The 17,649-nt window shown below is 37.3% G+C and overlaps 1 protein-coding gene across 2 annotated transcripts in view; it reads right to left on the minus strand.

The window, feature by feature from the left end:
• TSHR (thyroid stimulating hormone receptor) overlaps positions 1-17,649 on the minus strand; it is a 109,689-nt gene that overhangs the window by 40,978 nt on the left and 51,062 nt on the right. For both annotated transcript variants that reach the window (XM_033107010.1, XM_033107008.1), the window contains exons 3-5: positions 11,898-11,969; positions 6,942-7,016; positions 966-1,040 (exon numbers count right to left, since the gene is read on the minus strand). In XM_033107010.1, the coding sequence (XP_032962901.1) occupies positions 966-1,040; positions 6,942-7,016; positions 11,898-11,969 (222 nt within the window). The remainder of the gene's footprint in view (positions 1-965; positions 1,041-6,941; positions 7,017-11,897; positions 11,970-17,649) is intronic.

Raw genomic sequence — 17,649 nt, forward strand, 5'->3', positions numbered from 1 at the left:
CTTGTATTTCTCTTCTACCCCAAACCACTTCTTTCCCTGGATAACTCCTATTCCACATTAAAGACTTATTTAATACATAAAATACATATGGACATATACTTTTATTTAAAATCCCCAGGTAGAAATGAACTATGTTAAAAGTGATGATTCCTGGGTATTGGGATTAAGGTTGATTTTTGCTTTTTCTTTTCCTCATAATGTTTTGTGTTCTGATCTCTTACAGTGCATGTGAGTGGGAAAGAAGGCAAGAAAGGAAGGGTTCTTCCAGCTGGTGCCTAAATGAACTGAGGCTATACATATACATCCACCGAACACATTTTGTTGAGCACCTACTCTGTGCTAGTCAGTAAAGATGCAACAGAGAACAAAAATGTTGTGGTCCCTGGTCTCATGGAGATTATGGTTAAGGTGTCACCAAAGCAAAGCAGTAAGTGCTGTCCCTTTCCTTTTTGTCCCCACAACCTCCAAAAGATTGGGTTTTCCCCCTTTGTAACTTTTTTCTTTTCTCTTTCTTTCTTTCTTTCTTTCTTTCTTTCTTTCTTTCTTTCTTTCTTTCTTTCTTTCTTTTTTTTTTTGCTGTGTAGCAGTCATTCTAATATTGTTGTGATATCCATTTTCTAATACAATTGAGCAGTGGGCTCTCACAGTTATTTGTTTTATTCTGTTATCCTCCATTTAAAGACTACATATACATGATAGCATTTTCTCCCTCGTGTCTCTTGGAGCAGGTCTCTGGTCCCAGCCCTTGATGCTGATTTTTTAGTAGGTTTTAAAATGTGGATCCTTTCACCTGGTATGGGAAAGGGCAGGGAGTAAATCACAGGGTATGATTTGCTCCGGGCCTTACACCACTAAAATGACCCTGGCCCACATCATCCCAGGGAGATTCCTGGCAGGCAATAGCATTATAAATCTGTAGAAAAATTTTTTTAAAAAAATGGTATTGGAGAGCAGTTAATACTTACAGGAACTTCAGAAGAGGCAGCTCTTTCAGGGCTCCAGGGTCTATGTAAGCTAAGCTTCTGGCATTCCGAATCTCTCTGTAAAAATTACAAAGAGCACACTCACCATAACACAGCGATTTCTGGTTTTTATCAAAGATAAATGACATCAATCAGGTTTAACAAGTGTCCCTGAAAAGAATACATATTTCCGTGGCACCCCAAGGATTGTCACGTTAGCAACAAAGTCTCCTGGCTCCTCACAGGGACACATTGGTTGTTCAGCCCTCTCACGTCATTGACTTTGTTCCAGTCCATTCCAACTCATGGGCAACCTTTCTTTTAATTGCCATCTCAGAGCCTTCTATTTCCTTTAGATATAAATAAGGAAGAAAAGCCTCTCCAATGGTTTGTGGAGGACAGAAATCTTTACTTTTCACAATAGCAAGTATCCTGGCCCTAGAATGGAAGGTTGAGTATGAACATTTGGTTCATCCACACGCAGCACGTATCAGTAGTTTGCTCCTTTTTCATTGCCTAGTAGTCAGATGGACCTGAGATCAACTCTAGGCTCTGCCAGTTCTGGCTGTGTGACCTTGGGCAAGTTCCTTGACCTTTTTGAGCCACCTGATTTCATAGGTGAGGATTAAATAATATCCATAAGGAGTTTGACCTGTAACCTAGCACACCGTGAAGACACTATAGATGATAATTTTATTATTGTTATTCTCCTGAGTGGAATGAAAGCTAGAGTAGACATCAGCGACTTGGGTTGGAAGTACTGCAGTGTTCGTACAAAATGTAAAAACAAAACAACAACAAAACACTAGCTTTGGTATTTGACTAAGGATGTTGAGTATGAAACTGATTTTGGAAAAGAGAGAATGGAATTAACTCTGAGAACAGACGCCATGTACCCTCTCCCCCACCTCAGCTTACTGTCTGTATTGATATAACCTTGCTGGCCTATTGACTTCATTAACATAACTTTTGCCCAGGCAGGTAACTTTATTGTTCATTAAGGGAACTTCTTGAAAAAGCCATCAATGCTTCAACAGAAAGCATCAACAATTTATATGCCAAGACTTCTAGAACCCCACACCACAAAATCTTTGCCTTGATGTATCCACTAATTCTAAACTATCTTATCATGATCTTTATCTAACCAGGCCCCTGCATGGAAAGACCCACTTTAAACTAGATTTAAAATTCTGTCCTGGCTTGAAATTAAAAGCCCTGTATCCCTGGAACTCCCTCTGTCCCCAGTAAACTGAGACGGTTGGCCACCTTACTGCACAATTTCATAGCTACCCAACCGGCCCTTCCAAGAGACTATGAGACTCTGTCAAGGTGGTACTTTCCCTCTGTGTGGTGAGGAGTAAACTCCTTGCCAGAGCTTTCCATTAGGGGAGGAGGGTTTAAACTACTGTCAGAGACAATCAAATGTAAACTATTAGAAGAGCTTGGAAAATGAGTGTGGTTTGCAGTCTGGACAATCGTTCCCTAAGAGACTACCGTTGAACAAGTAGATTCAGTGAGTGGCCCAAGAAAATTAACGTTGCAATGAAATGAAGTGCAGCCCATCTGAATCAGCCATAGAGGTAGTGAATAAAAGGGAAATGAGGCACTGCTGGTGGTTACTATGAGAGAAGAAAGAGGTGGGAGAGGCTGCAAGGAGAGATGCAGGATGCAAGAGATGGATTTCTGCGGGAAGATGTAAGAGTTAAAGGAAAGATGAATAAGAAGACACCACAAGAAAACTCCAGGGAAGAGAAGCTGCTTTCTGAGGTAAAAAGACAGCTCAACAAGTGACTTTGCTCACTAGTGACATTAAGAAAAAAAACTTTATGCTGAAAGAAAGATAAGCTCTGTGTGCTATCACTTATATATGGAATCTACAAAAAGTTGAACTCAGAGAAAGAGAGAGTAGAGTGGTGGTTACAGAGGCTGAGAGATGGGGGATGGAGAGATACTGATCCAAGAGTACAAACTGTGTTACTAGAAGACTAACACATTCTAGTAACAAATTCTGTACAGCATGGTTACTATAGCTAATAATACTGTACTATACATTTGGAAGTTGCTAAGAGAGATCTTAAACTTTCTCAGGAAAAAAGAAATGGTAGAGTGGGATGGAGATGTTACCTAATGCTATGGTGGTGATCATTTTGCAATATATAAATGTAGGAAATCAATACACTGTACACCTTAACCTTCCACAATGTTATATATCAATTATAGCTCAATAAAGCTAGAAAAATAAAACCTATGCTGAAGGAAGGAAGGGGAGGGGAGTATGTACTGCCAGTAGTTTAGCTAAATGGAGACAATGTGAGAAGTGAATGCAGCTGGTAGAATCTTTTCAAAGATAGAAAGCAAGGAGGAGTAGAGATAAGTACCACAAAATCTCTGATAAGAGGGGAAGGGTGAAAGAAGAGTCCAAATTTGGATGCATTCCAAGCATGCCTGAGAGGGTGAATTTTGAATCACACAATTCTGAGTTAAGCAATTATGGTCCAAGCATGCAGAAGGGCGAACTACATTGCCAGGCAGCTGGGGACACTGAGGGAAAGAAAACATGTATGTCATTGTAGTACAGCGAGTTGGGATGGAGATGTCTCCAAAGTATGAACAAAAGCTGAAGATGGCAATGCCTCTTGACCAGCAGGCTGGATCCCTGAGTGACTGCATGGGGGGAGGGCTGCCCTGATGACCTGACCGTCCACCCAGTGACAGACACTGTAGCTCAGGCTAAACCCCAACAATGTGGGAAATCAATAAGAGGAGAAAAGAGAGTTAGTTCTCTGGTTGGGGAGAGAGGGGCAAAAAGAGGGGAAACGAAGGCTTAAAACCCTTCTAATTAAGGAACTTTCCAACTACTGATTCCCTTTCATTGTCCCCCTCCCCACCTCAATTATTCAACAGACATGGAATTTGACTGTGATCCTATCAGCCTTAGAGATATTTGTGCATGTCCTGAACATGCCCAGTCCATGAGTGAAAAGTGACAGGCTGGGAAACAAACTGAAGCCAATAAAGAAGCCAAGTTGGCCTTTCACCTGCAAAGTTAGATGGGGCCAAGGGAGATGAGAAAACCTCAGACACGCGTGCGCAGGGCAAGGAGACCAAGTTAGAATGAGGTATCTGAAGAGAAGAGAAGCTGCCCCATAATTGGACTTTTAAGAAACAAATGCAGTAATGTGTAAGATTATATTGTTTAGAATGAGAAACTGAATGAAAACTAATGAGAACATTAGCCAAAAACCTAGCTTTCAGCCAGGCCCCGGCTTCTTTTTAACACTTACTTCATTTTGATTTTCAGTTTTTTTTCTAGTCCGCTTTTAAGTGCCAATAGTTCCAAAAAATGGGAGGCAAGCCACTCTGACTTTCACTAGGTCCGCTCGCTCTGGTGAGTCGAGGGGGAGAGAGTCATTAAAATTAAATGAATAGCTGTTGAACACCCATTATGTGCAACTTCACCCTGTGCTCTGGAGATACAGGGAAGTAGAAACTAATAAATGTAGGAAATCAACACGATGTGTATACAGAGGGTGCCAAAAACATGTATATACATTTTAAGAAAGAAAAACTGTATTAAAATTGTAATACTCAATATATACCAATAACAAAAGATGAATACAAGTCACATTTGACTTCTGCAGTTACAAGAGGTGCTCAAAGTGGTTACCATCAGTGTCCAGACACTTCTGATTATGGTGAACTGCTGCTTGAGCAACGTTGACCAAAATATCCATTTGTATACATTTTTTTGGCACCCCTGGTACATTGGCAAAACCATAACTGCATTACTTTAAGTACTTTAATATGCTGTACAGGACTAAAGTGAAAACTGGGACTTAGAATTAGGTAAATTGATTTTAAAGTACATTTTGTGATAGGCTTTTATCACATAATAAATCACCCATGTATTTTAACATCAAGTATTGGTTTCAAGATTAATACCTATTGAAGGAAACTTTAACTTTTAAAAAGTTTATTTCAACTGACTATAAAGATAATACATATACAGTGTAAAAAATTTTAAACACATTCATGTAAAAAATGTGAAATCTTCCATCATTCCGTGATCCAAAGAAAATCAAGACTTTTTCCTCTCTGTAAGTATACCTTTTTTTTAAATAGCATTATTTCAAAAGTACCTCCTCTGAGATTAAATAGTCTATGACAACAGATTTCTAATGGTTGCTCAGTATTTCCTGTTAAACCATTCTCCTAAGTGTTTGAGTAGTTTCCAGATTTTTGCTATTATAAATTAACTCTGAGACAAATGGCTTTTTTATGTAAACTTTTTCTCACTTCTCTGTTTGTTTTAGTAAGGAAAAGTTATAGAAGTGGAAATACTGGGTCAAAAAGTATAATGTCTGTCAAAGTTTTTGGTATATATTAGGTCCTTAGCTTCTTTTTTTTTCCCTCTTCTTTTTACCTATCATACTGTCAACAATTTTATTTTTTTTCTTCACAGAGCTCTAAACATTTTCACTTTATCTCACATGGTCCCTCCAGACTTCTTCTTCTTCTTCTTTTATTAGTTTTTGTTATAGAGAGGTGATATTCATGATTTTCATTCATCTTTTAATTTACTGAAGAATTAAAAATAATAGAAGTTAATTCAGATACTGGAGTTTATAAATGGTTAGAGTTTTGAAGCAGATTGAGGAAAATGTAAGTTTATCAGCAGATTTTCCCACTGGAAATAAAACATTATTAAAAGGATTTTCAGAAAGAAAAAAAAATAAAAATAAAAAGGATTTTCAAAAAAAGATAAAAGTGATTTTCTAAATTGCCTGGAAGACACATATTGCTATTTTCGTGATTATGTAATAATCAGGACTAAGACAGATGCTCATGAAGCATCCAATAAATCCACTTGATTCAGTTTAGTGAATCTGCGAAATTAAGTCTTATCACATTGGCTGCCAAAAACCACACATTTTCTCACAAAGTTTTAGAATTTTTATTTACTTGTGATTTAAAAAAAAATCTACACAAAAGTAAAAACATCCTTGTGAGGTCAGCATTTTCTTTAATTATTTTTGTTTTTAATTAAAGAGATACTATGGTTTTGCATTGGTCTTGGAGGCAGACACACTTGGTTTCAAATTTGGTATGCTAAATTTTGACTAAATGCCTAATTTTGACTAAAATTTTTTAGCTGAGTAAACGTGGGTTAAAGCCCTGTCCTGTGTATATTATCGTCTTCATTTACAGAGTGGAAACTGAGGCTTAATGAGAATAAGTGGGACAGTACATGTGAAGCACTTTTAGCAGAGTGCTTGCCCATAAACTTGATAATTGGTAGCTATTATTAATAGGAGTAACAACACAAACCATCTCTATGCTAGTGGCTTCTTTACAGAGGAAATGAAATAGAAGATGGAAGGAACCAGTATTTCATCATTCTACAAATCTTTATCAGATGTACACTTTTGGGTCCAAACGGTATCCCAGCTGAAGTTTAAAACCCTGGAGAACTGATTTGTATCCACTTGGGACCCTCAATAATTTGCAGAGAAAACCTGCCATTCTTGTAGTTTTCTCTTACAAAATCCTCAAAGTCTTTTACCTATTGTTAACTGACATATAATTGCCACCTCTTCTGGCTATCAAATAACCACAAAATATTATTAATGGCTAAAATAACAACCATTTTATTACAGCTCACAATTTTGTGGATTAGGATTTCAGGCAGTGCTAAACTGGGTGATTCTTCTGCTCCACATGGTATCCACTGGGATCCCTGGTTGGTATTTAGCTGGTATCTGGATTAATCTGGAAGGTCCAAGATAGTTGTGCTTCTATGCTTGGGGACTGTTAGAAGTCTAGGCTCAGATGGGGCTTTCTCCATCTCTATGTAATCGATCTAAGGGCCTACCCATATGGTCTTCCATAGTTGCACTGTTATTGCCTTCCAGAACCCCAAAATTATCAATCAAGAGTGGTGGTGGCTTGGGTCTATGCTGCACTTTTCATTGTACTTACATGTGAGTCATTTTACTCAAATTGAAGAAGGAATGTGATTCCAGCCGCTGCAGAGTTGCATCTATTGATAAGTAGCTGAATGTCACAAAAATACAAGACAAAGTAGAAAGTTAGTAGGGTTGTAAACTCCAAACTTACTATTTATTTTGATGTAACATCTTTGTCATAGGGTTCCCAGATAATAAAACATACACAACCCTCATGACTACTCCCTAATTATGTTAAAATTAGCTAATATTTTTTTTCCGATCCTGTGATATCTGAAAGTTTCCCAATACATTAAATCTTACTCATTCTTACTCTTCTAACTGATACTTCCTTCAGAAGCTTTCCCCAAATTTCCTGACTAGGTCAAATTTCTCATAGTATATCTTCATACCTCCTTTCACTAATTATTGTAGTGCAAATTGGGTGATATTTGATTTATGTTGTCTCATTAGCCTGCAAATTCTCTGAAATGGAAAATCATGTCTGTTTCTGCTGGCCATCAAAATCTTGAGTCCCTTTCATAGTGGTTGGCATGTAGTAGACTCCCAATGAATATGTGTTAGGTGAATGAATGAATAAAAGAAAAAATAAGTGAGTTATTCAAAAAGCAGAAAATGAAAGACATTAAAAAAGAACTCAAGAATGAATAAGAGGGATTTTTAATGGAGTAGCTAATAGCATGGGATTAGAGAGGTAGTTTCAAAGATGAAGAGAAATCCGTGATGCCCTAGTGGAAAATTTCATAGGGGTGTGACTACATGTTATCTAAAGACTTCTCTTCTTGATTTTAATGAGGCTGAAAATTCAAGGTTTTGAACTTTGTAAGCAAAAGATAACTCAACAAATTGAAATATTAAACAGGGGAAAGGAGAAGCTTCTAACTACAACTGACCACAAGAATACATAAGGAATGGTGCTTCAAATAGTCTCCTCAAATTCCATCTTGTACTAAGAATGATTAATGTAGCCAAATTCAATGACTGCTTTTTGTTGAGAGGTACTTCTATGATATTTGGGAAAATTAATGATTAACAGATAGTGTCCACCTGTAGCCATAGCAGAGATTCTCAACCTTGGCCACATAGGTGAACTACCCGGAAGGCTTTTAAAATATGGGATGTCCAAGACTCAGTCCAGGATGATTAAGTCAGTGTTTATGAGGGATGGGGAAAACACTTCATTTTTAAAAAGCTTCCCAGATGATTCTAATAGGCAGGGTTGAGAACCACTGGCCTATACTTTGAATTCAATCTGCCTGTACTAATGAAATTGAATAATTTCATTAACACAATTTTTTTTAAGAGAAACTCTTACTGTTCTATTTGAGTTTTTACCATGGTCATTGTTAGTATTCTAAAGGTCCTGTGCTTTGTGTTTTGAATTATCTATTTTCTAAACAATTATCCTTTGATTTATCAGGTCTCCCAAGCTATTGCCACTTGTGGATAACATTACATAAATCATTTTGATCCAAATATCGTATCTCTAACATAGGACACAATTGAAGGCATTGGACAGAATTAATTTGTTGTGTAGAGATTGTGGGGATGTATAATGGATGAAGCTGAGCCATTTGAAAGACAAGATTAATTTTGAAGTCTGCGAACTTGTTTATGTAACTTTGTATCATATCCATGGCTCCAAATTTTCTCCTGAATTTCTTAGTTTAGAAGTGTGAAGCTTTCTCAAGGTTTCAGTGGGATAGTCATTCAGCCCATGTCATAATAACTGAAGTTCCAGTGTCTCCAACTGAATGATACCTCTTTAGAAGGCTCTTATAGCTCAGTTGTGGGGCCAACATGTAAGAACCATTTATTCATTGGGACAAAAAGAGTGATTCCTTGTTTGCTTATCCCATTTTTATAACCAGGAAAAATCAGCTCCTACTTCTTCCTCAAATTTCTCTTTACCATTTAAATCTTATGTAATCACTAAGGTGACCCTATCATTTAAAATCTCTGATAGGATATTTTTATGAGTTAACTCAGAGTGCTATTAATAATTATGCCAGAATAATAGGTGGTAATTTGTACTGTCCCAGGCAAACCTACCTATCTTGTTTCCCCGAAAATAAGACCTAGCTGGACAATCATCTCTAATGCATCTTTTGAAGAAAAAATTAATATAAGACCTGGTCTTATATAAGACCCCTTATTATATTATATTATATTATATTATATTATATTATATTATATTATATTATATTATATTATACTCCCAGTCTTATAGTAAAATAAGACTGGGTTTTATATTAATGTTTGCTCCAAAAGATGTGTTAGAGCTGATTGTCTGGCTAGGTCTTATTTTCGGGGAAACATGGTAGGATCACCCTGGTGATCTCTCTCTTGCCCTCTAGATATATCACCTCTTTCACTATTATTCATGTATGTGTGTATCCTTTCATTCAACAAATATCTATGGAACATTTACTGTATACCAGTAAATGGGAGTTGACCAAACAGACATACTCCCTAGCTTCAAGGGACTCCTAGCAGTGGGCAATACAGACCAGCATTTATACATGGGATTAACATATAAGATGATAAGTGTTCTGAAGGGGTGCAGAATCTAGCAGAATCTCCCCAGAGGAACCCTCAGCAAGATCTTCCAGTAGGCCCGTGTATCTGTCAAGCCTTCTTTAATTGCCCATCATGTTCACTTCAAACCTTCTCAAATTTCTAACCTTGACAATCACCCTCAACGTGAGTAGATAATCTTTTCATAATTTATAGAAAAGATTAAAACCCTGAGTTGAGAATGTTTTGAAGTCCCTTCCAACAAGTCTATTAATTTACTTGACCCTGCCCCCTCTCTTGCTGTGACTCTCTTGCTGCAATATAAAAGGTGACCTGTAGGTTCAGTCCCTCTGCTTGGATTCCATCCTCTCCTGCCTATTTAGGAAGCTCAGGCTCTTAAAACTGTTCTTTCTTCACTTTTTTTAGCCTCCTATCTATCGACTCCTTTCTTTCCCTGGTCCCAGTTACATCTACCTGTACATGACACTTGAGTCTCAGTCTCCACCCAAATATCTCCCCTGAAAATCCCTATATACTCAGCACATCTAGTCCTTCTTACTCTGCTTTTGTTTTTTTTAACCTTATTCCTTATTCCCTTGTAAAGTAGTATATGATGCTTTATTATGATTTTGGTTCAAACTCCTTCAAATGATTCACAGGCCCTGCACTTGCTTACCTCCCAGTTGCATTTTTCACGACTTCCCCCACCCTTCCATTCTCAGCAAACTTATTTAAATTTCACAGACAGCCCAGGCTTTTCTCTTCTGCTTGGAAGTTTCTTTCCACCTATATTTATTTATTTAGCCAGATAATTCAGATTGCAAATTAGGTGCCATTTCCTCCAGGAAGCCTTCCCTGACCCCCCCACCCCAAATCTGGTAATACACCTCTCATATGAGTTCCCACAGCACCTTTTAACTGACCCCCCTTTTAACAGCACTTATTAGTTTCTTAGGATGGAAATTGGGGGCTCCATGAGTATTGTCAACTGTTGTATGTGACACATCTAGCAAAATGCCAAGCACAAAGTAGGGCTCAGTAAATATTTGTTGAATAGGCAATTGTATAAAGGAAGTGAGGGAAAAGAAAGAGCTAAAGGGGAATTTGAGGTTTTTAGCCTACAGGCCACTAAATGGTGGTACTGTTAAAAGGAGAAGGAGCAGTTTAGGTGGAAGATGAGTTTATTTTGGATATGCTGTGTATGGTGCTTGTTGGGCACCAAGGTGATAATATTTGGAAGGAGGTTTGTAATGCAGGCCTAAACTGTAAGAACAGGTCAGGGCTAGAGATATTCACTGAGGAATTAGTTTTATTAGATATTGGTGAAGCCAAAGGACTGGGGGTGTTCACTCCAGGAAGACGAAGGTATAGAAGATTATGACAAAATAAATAAAGAACCAGTATTAAAGGGATTGAATGAAATGAAATGAAATTGAAATGAAATGGAATTCAGGAAAGGAGAGTGAGGAAGAGTAGCCAGGGCAAGACAATAGAAAAGGAAGAGAAAGCAATATCAAGGAAACGAAAGGAGGCCAAAATATGAAAAAGGACAGGCTGGTCAGGAAAATAAAAAACTGCAGAGATGTCCAGTGACAATGGAGTCTCAGCCTTTGCACTGCTGACATTTCGGATAGGTAATTCTTTGTTGTGGGGGGGATATCCTGTTATACAATGTTTAGCAAATCCTCTGTCTCTACCCAATAGATGCCAACAGCACCCTCATCTCTAGGTGTGACAACCCAAAATGTCACATGCCCCTGAAATGACACAATAGACACTCAATAACTGGTCATGAAATGAATAAATTTAGCCAGAATCTATACAGGTTGCTCCCGGTTGTATTGTCACTTGTTATTCCTGAATTATCTGTGTTTCTGGTCAGAATTAATTAAAGACCTGTTTCATCTCATATATAGACACACTCTTTGTCAACTCAGTGTAGGAGTTCTTTTTCTCCTCACTCTGGAGTGTGTAGCAATTCTGTTTTCTAGGGTTTAGATTATTTTTAATTCTTTTTTTTTTTTAAGTGAGAGAACTCTGAAATCATTGGCTACATTTATGGCACAATGTAAACATTTGTGAAAAGTAAATCAAGAATGGTAATCCGGGTAGACAGAGTATAGACAGATATAGAAATCTGTTTATGGGAGAGATTCCCAGCTAAGGTTTTGTCACATTCCTAGATATATTAAAATGCATCAAGAATTATTAAATTTTCAAGACCAAATGAATTTAAATTAGTTTTAGGTTAAAAAAATAATTTAGGAATTAGATAGTGGAGACATAGCAAAATCAAATAAACATCTTGTACATAAAATTTTCACATACATTAGAAATATACATAGAGATTTACGCAAGTATAATATATAACAAGTATTTTTCTTGATAGAACACATTTAGAAAATAACATCATAATTGCAAACTTTTCTTTATATTAAAAAAAATGACTTACATCCGGGAAATATTGGGAAGATTTGAAAATGCACGACTGGGAATGGTTTTCAGATGAGTCTCTACAAACTTCCTATGAAAATAACAGTTACACAATTAGAGTGTTGATCATTAAACCTTTCCAATGACTCACCTTAATTATACAGAACACATTATTAGAAGTATGATGGTCCTGATGGCATATGTTTCATGATTTGCAATGAACAAAAATAATACTCAATGAAAAAACATAATTTTTTCCCCCCAATAAAACAAGAACTGAGAGTGAGATTCAAATGCAGAAAATAAATCTTCATACTTCGTCTTTGAATTAGCAGGAAACTAATATGCCATCATATTCAATTTGTTAGCTAAAGAGAAACAATACATTCATAAGTTCATTAAGACTACAGAATTCATATCATGCACTTGTCAATGGAAATGTCTTAGAGTGCCATCAGAATACATATTGAGAGGAACTAACGGTATTTGGTATATCTTAAAGATTAAAAATAGTGTATGGTTACAATCTTTTTGCCTGAGCAACTGTTACCTACATCATCAAATCATCTATCTGCTGCAGTTTAGAAATAACTGACTGACAAGAGCTAATTCTTCTCACGATTGTGACATCTTGCATATACAACTTAAACGCTGTGGCTTTTCTCCCAGTTTGCTTTTTTGGATACTTTTCAGAGGTCTGAGACTGTTTTCCTTATAGATAATGAGACATCTTCATGCATTCCAGTATGTCTCTCCACCTAAGTGCTCATTTTTTTTTTTTGTTTTACTTCCTTCCTTTTCTATAGCAACTGCTTGAGTAGAATCCTGTAGGGAAAAACGTGTACCTACTATTCTAATTCACTTCACAAAAAGATAATGCCTCATCATGCTTATCATCTCCATGGGTCTGTTTTTGCTGTTTAAATATTGGTAATCACACAGGGCGTCCATTTACTACCTTATTTAAAGAGAGTAGACTAAAATTGTGTATTTTTCTTTCTAGGTTGCAGGGTTATTTCTCAACAATCTATTTCTTTGATCTAGGCATTCTTTGAACTTTTAATATTTGCAGGGATTGAATTATATTTGGAACTTCTGTTTTCTGGTTCCACTTGTGAGGAGCCCGGAAATCACCCCTTTGTCCTAACAATAAGTAAAAAGCTGAACAGACTGAAAAAAACAACTCTTCTTGGATCCATAAGAGAGGGGAAGACATAGGGCAAACCACTGACCCCAGAAATGGAGAGACAGGTGAATACAGGGAGTCCAGCTGTCCAGAGCAGAGACTTGTGAGTAGAACAGCCCCGGGACCAGGTGCCAGGGTAGGAAAACCTGAACTGTGATTGACGAATCCCTGGAGCGCAGTGTAGACAACTCTGAGAGCTGAAAACTCCAGGGAAATTCAGTCATAGGGGGACCTCCACAATTTTGTGAGATTTACCTCCAAGCACTTGACCAGGTTCTCATAGTAAATACCAGAGAAAAATCCTTGTGCTTCTAGCAAAGAGAGGGGAAAAGGAGCTATTTGGAAATACACCAGAGGGCTCTGTTCTTAACAAGGCCTGTCCTCAGGGGAAACTAGTTAACCAAAACCTAACTGACCCGGGGAAGGGAAATAGCCAACTCCAGCCGGCTCTAGCCACCGTGTCCTACCCAAGGGGAGAAACAACCTGAGAAGCACTTGTGAAGTTCACAGTCCAGAGGCACAGGTTCACTAAAAGACTAAGAGATCATCACAGGACTACATAATGCTTCCCTTCCCCCACACCTCACCACCACATCACTAAAGGTCTTTTACCTGGTATACCCTGTCTGTCTATCAAGAATTATATCTGTAACTTGCCAACTTAAAGCATCAGTATAGCCAAATTAGTTTATAAAAGGACCTATTAACTTGGAGGGAGGTGATGCCAATAGCACAAGCATAGATTGTCAGCTCTGTGCAAACCTTGGTGTTTCAGCATGAAATCCAACATTGCCTTAATATGATTTCAGAAATTCAGGTCCCATAATTTACTTGCCCTCCCTCACAGGTCCTTCATTTACATTTCCTTAATTGGATTGATTTAAAAGTCTGTTGATCCAAGTCCCACATTCTGAAGTTACAAAGATATGAGAATAACAAGTCATTTGACTAAAATCTCTGAGTAAAATCAGGCCATTACAAACGAAAACAAAGAATAAGGTACACACACACACCTGTTGGGTATCATTCAAACAGGTAGAGTTTCTTCAGCTCGGAGACAGTCTTACTTAAAGATCATGCCGTCAGGCATGGGTCTTGAGGGCATACTTATCATAAGATTGCACACACTGCTTGTAGGTAGTGTGGGCCTAATTTATAACTTTGGTTGGCTAAAAATTTAGGTGGTTATTCTGTGTTCAAAAGTAAATATCATATATTAAAAAGAAAATTAGAGTAAGGCTACAAGGTTTCTAAGAAGTTTGACTTGGAACAGAAATAGCATCTAAATGCAATTTCATACACTTCGAGTTAAAGGTTCAAAAAATGTCTACGTTCTTTCCCATTATATGAATTTCTGAAACACATAACATGTTTCTTGAATTCTCTTTCTCTTTCATACGTGTAAACACATACACACTTTAAGTTAGAACAAAAATCTTTCTCCTACTACTGAGTTAGTAGCAATTGATGGGTTTCAACACACTATTCCAAAATCTATGTTACCTTGGAATAGTAAATATTTTAAGCTGGAGCAATTTGAGAAATAGCAGATGCAGGAAGGACTCTCTGACCCTCCTTCTCCCCTGAAGCAAGACATAAGAGCCTTAAGTGGGAGGTGCCCTCCCCATACCTGGAGGAAAGGAGTATCCTTATCTCTGAAGGCACTCAGGAATCTAAACTAAGAGGCCTTGCTAAGTTTTTCACAGTTTACTACCCTTAGCTCATACCCGTTTGTCCTATCCCATTTTTCCATGTACTTTCCACATTTCATTAAATTAGCTTCAAAAACACTCACTGCCTCAGATCTTCATTTCCCTGTGAACGCTTCCATGTCACATAAAACTTATATTCCATAAAGTTATATGCTTTTTGCTTGTAAACCTATCTTTTGTTACAAAACTCCAGCTAATAAATTAAAAGGTAGAAGGAAAAACATTTTCTTTTCCTCCCCTATAGTTTCTGGTGACAAGGATGGAATAGTAAAAGGTTGCGGTACTCCACTCTCCTTGGAGACTGCAGTTGGGAACGGAGACAACTGACAAAAAGCTGGCAGAAGGTAAGAGTTCTTACTATGTTTGCTTTGTGGATCTTTCTTAGTGCTTAGTCTAGAGAGGAAGATAAAAATTTCTTTTTGCCTCTTCCTTTCCAAATTCAGATTAGCAGAACCAAAAATTTGTAAGAATTAGTTGTTTGGATTGTGACTCTTGTGAATTTGCTTTCAAGTACCCATTGTTATTATAGATCCTTTCTCTCCCAGCGACAGCTAGTGCTTTCCTTTCTCTTTTGTGTGTGTGTCCTGAGAGTTTTGCTTGGTTTTCCACCTGCCATGGTGTGTGTGTTGTCAGTTACCTTTCAAGTAATCCACCTAAGCAACAAAGATGCTATGTTTTATCAAAATAACTTCCTGTGCTTCATGTTGTCTTTATCAGATCTTTTGATTATTTAAGAAAACTTAATCTTTTTAGTATTACTGTATTTCCTTGAAAATAAGACCTAGCCGGACCATCAGCTCAAATGCGTCTTTTGGCGCAAAAATTAATATAACACCCGGTCTTATTTTAATATAATTATTAAATTATTAAAATAAGACCGGGACTTTAATATAATATAATATAATACCCGGTATACTATACTATACTATACTATACTATACTATAATATAATATAACATAATACCGGGTCTTAATATTAATTTTTGCTCCAAAAGATGCATTTGAGCTGATGGTCTGGCTAAGTCTTATTTTCGGGGAAACACAGTGAGGGTTTTGTTCACAGCTTTGTAACCTTCTGTATTTGCCTTTAAAATTTTTTATTGTCACTTTGGTTAAATAGATGACCAAGATCTTGTTTAATCAAGTGTTCACACCTTTTGACATTTTTGAAAAACTTCCCCAAACCAAATTCTAAATAAAATCTTATTGACTTTGAACTAACTTTGAAATTTCCCTGAGCGTCCCTGAAAAGCAGACTTAAAAAGAATTTATATGATCAATCACTTTTCTTGCTGCACTTATGTAACTAATTAGGCCAAGTTTAATGAGGCTAGACTTATTTTTGCAAATAAAAACAGTCTTTGATCATCTTTTGTAGAAATGGAGGTGATTGTAAAGAAAAATTTTGTTTCAATGAAAAACTGTAACCCACTTTTGTGAATATTCATTATCTTTGAGCTATTTTCGTCTCTTTATAAACTGAATCCTGTCATTTTGTGCATTTTAGTAATAATTAATGTTTCCAGTTTTCCTCCCATCTTCTTGGCTTGGCATCACTACAAACTGAAACTGCCCGTTTCCCAAAGCTCTGCAAGCTGAAGCTGAACAATGATATAAACTTTTAGGAAATCACCATAACAGACCACGCGTGGGTACTCTTTATGCCTACTACTCTGTGGGTCACTCAAAAAGTTCTCTGGAACACCCAGTGCTATCACCAGAGATATTCAAACTGCAAACCAGAAAATCCATTGGAGTGTTACTGTCTGTCCTTACTCTACAACCTAAAGATGCTTTGAACCCAACCTCTAGAAATCTTTTTGACTGACTGCCCTCTGGACTCAAATCTGAGTTTATAATTTGTTTTAAACATGAACCTGGTTTTCTTTTCCTTCCATAGAAAATGTCCCTCATTAAATGCCTGATTACTAACACCATATAGAAGCTTAACTTAAGTGGGTGCCCTATTTCCACCCATACTACCACTTCCTGAAATGAGACACACCTGTTTAGGATTGGCCTATTTCCAGGACTGAGAGACTGGGTCAGTGGGATATGAGAAAATTTGTCAGCTAAGTTTCTGGGCTGTCAAACTTCTTGGGGAAAGTTTCAGGTGGGGGAATGATGGGTTTCAGGACATGCTACCCCAAAATATGGCGCCTTGGCATACTTAATATTTTAAGCTGGAGGAATTTGAGAAATGCCAGGCGCAGGAAGGAGTCTCTGACCCCTCTTCTTCCTTGAAGCAAGACATAAGACCGTCATGTGGGAGATGTCCTCCCTATACTTAGAGGGGAAAAATCGTCCTTATCACCAAAGACAACGGGATGCTGAGAGGAATACGGACAACAGGCCTTGCTAAGTTTTCCCTAGCGTACTACCCTAGCTCAACGCCTTTGTCCTATCACATTTTCCCACCAGTTTCCACTCTAAATAAATTTGTATGCTTTTCTCTGGTAATCTGTCTGGTTGCAGAGCTCCAGTCAAGAATCCAGAAGGGTGAAAGGAAAACAATTTTTCCTCTTTTACCTAGCAGAGAACAAAAATATTCAAAATGCTAATATTTTGTCCAAGTCCACAAACAAGATATTCTGCTTACCCAGATTTCTCACCAAAGAAAGCTCACCAATACACATAGACCACTAAGGATGATATATCTCAGAACAGCTGTCTTACAATGATACAATATGCACAATACTAAACAAAAGTGAAAGGGGGAATGCCAGCAATCCTAGCCTAAGATGAAAATGAATTATCTATTTACCGAGGGAACTCAGTTAACATGATGATTATAATGCCGCCTGAGACAGAAGCCTGACTTCAATTATGCTAAATGAATGAATTATTGGAATGGCAATTGAGCATAAAAACTG

Source organism: Rhinolophus ferrumequinum, chromosome 6 (assembly GCF_004115265.2).
Source record: "Rhinolophus ferrumequinum isolate MPI-CBG mRhiFer1 chromosome 6, mRhiFer1_v1.p, whole genome shotgun sequence".
In the NCBI taxonomy this organism is placed as follows: Eukaryota; Metazoa; Chordata; class Mammalia; order Chiroptera; family Rhinolophidae; genus Rhinolophus; species Rhinolophus ferrumequinum.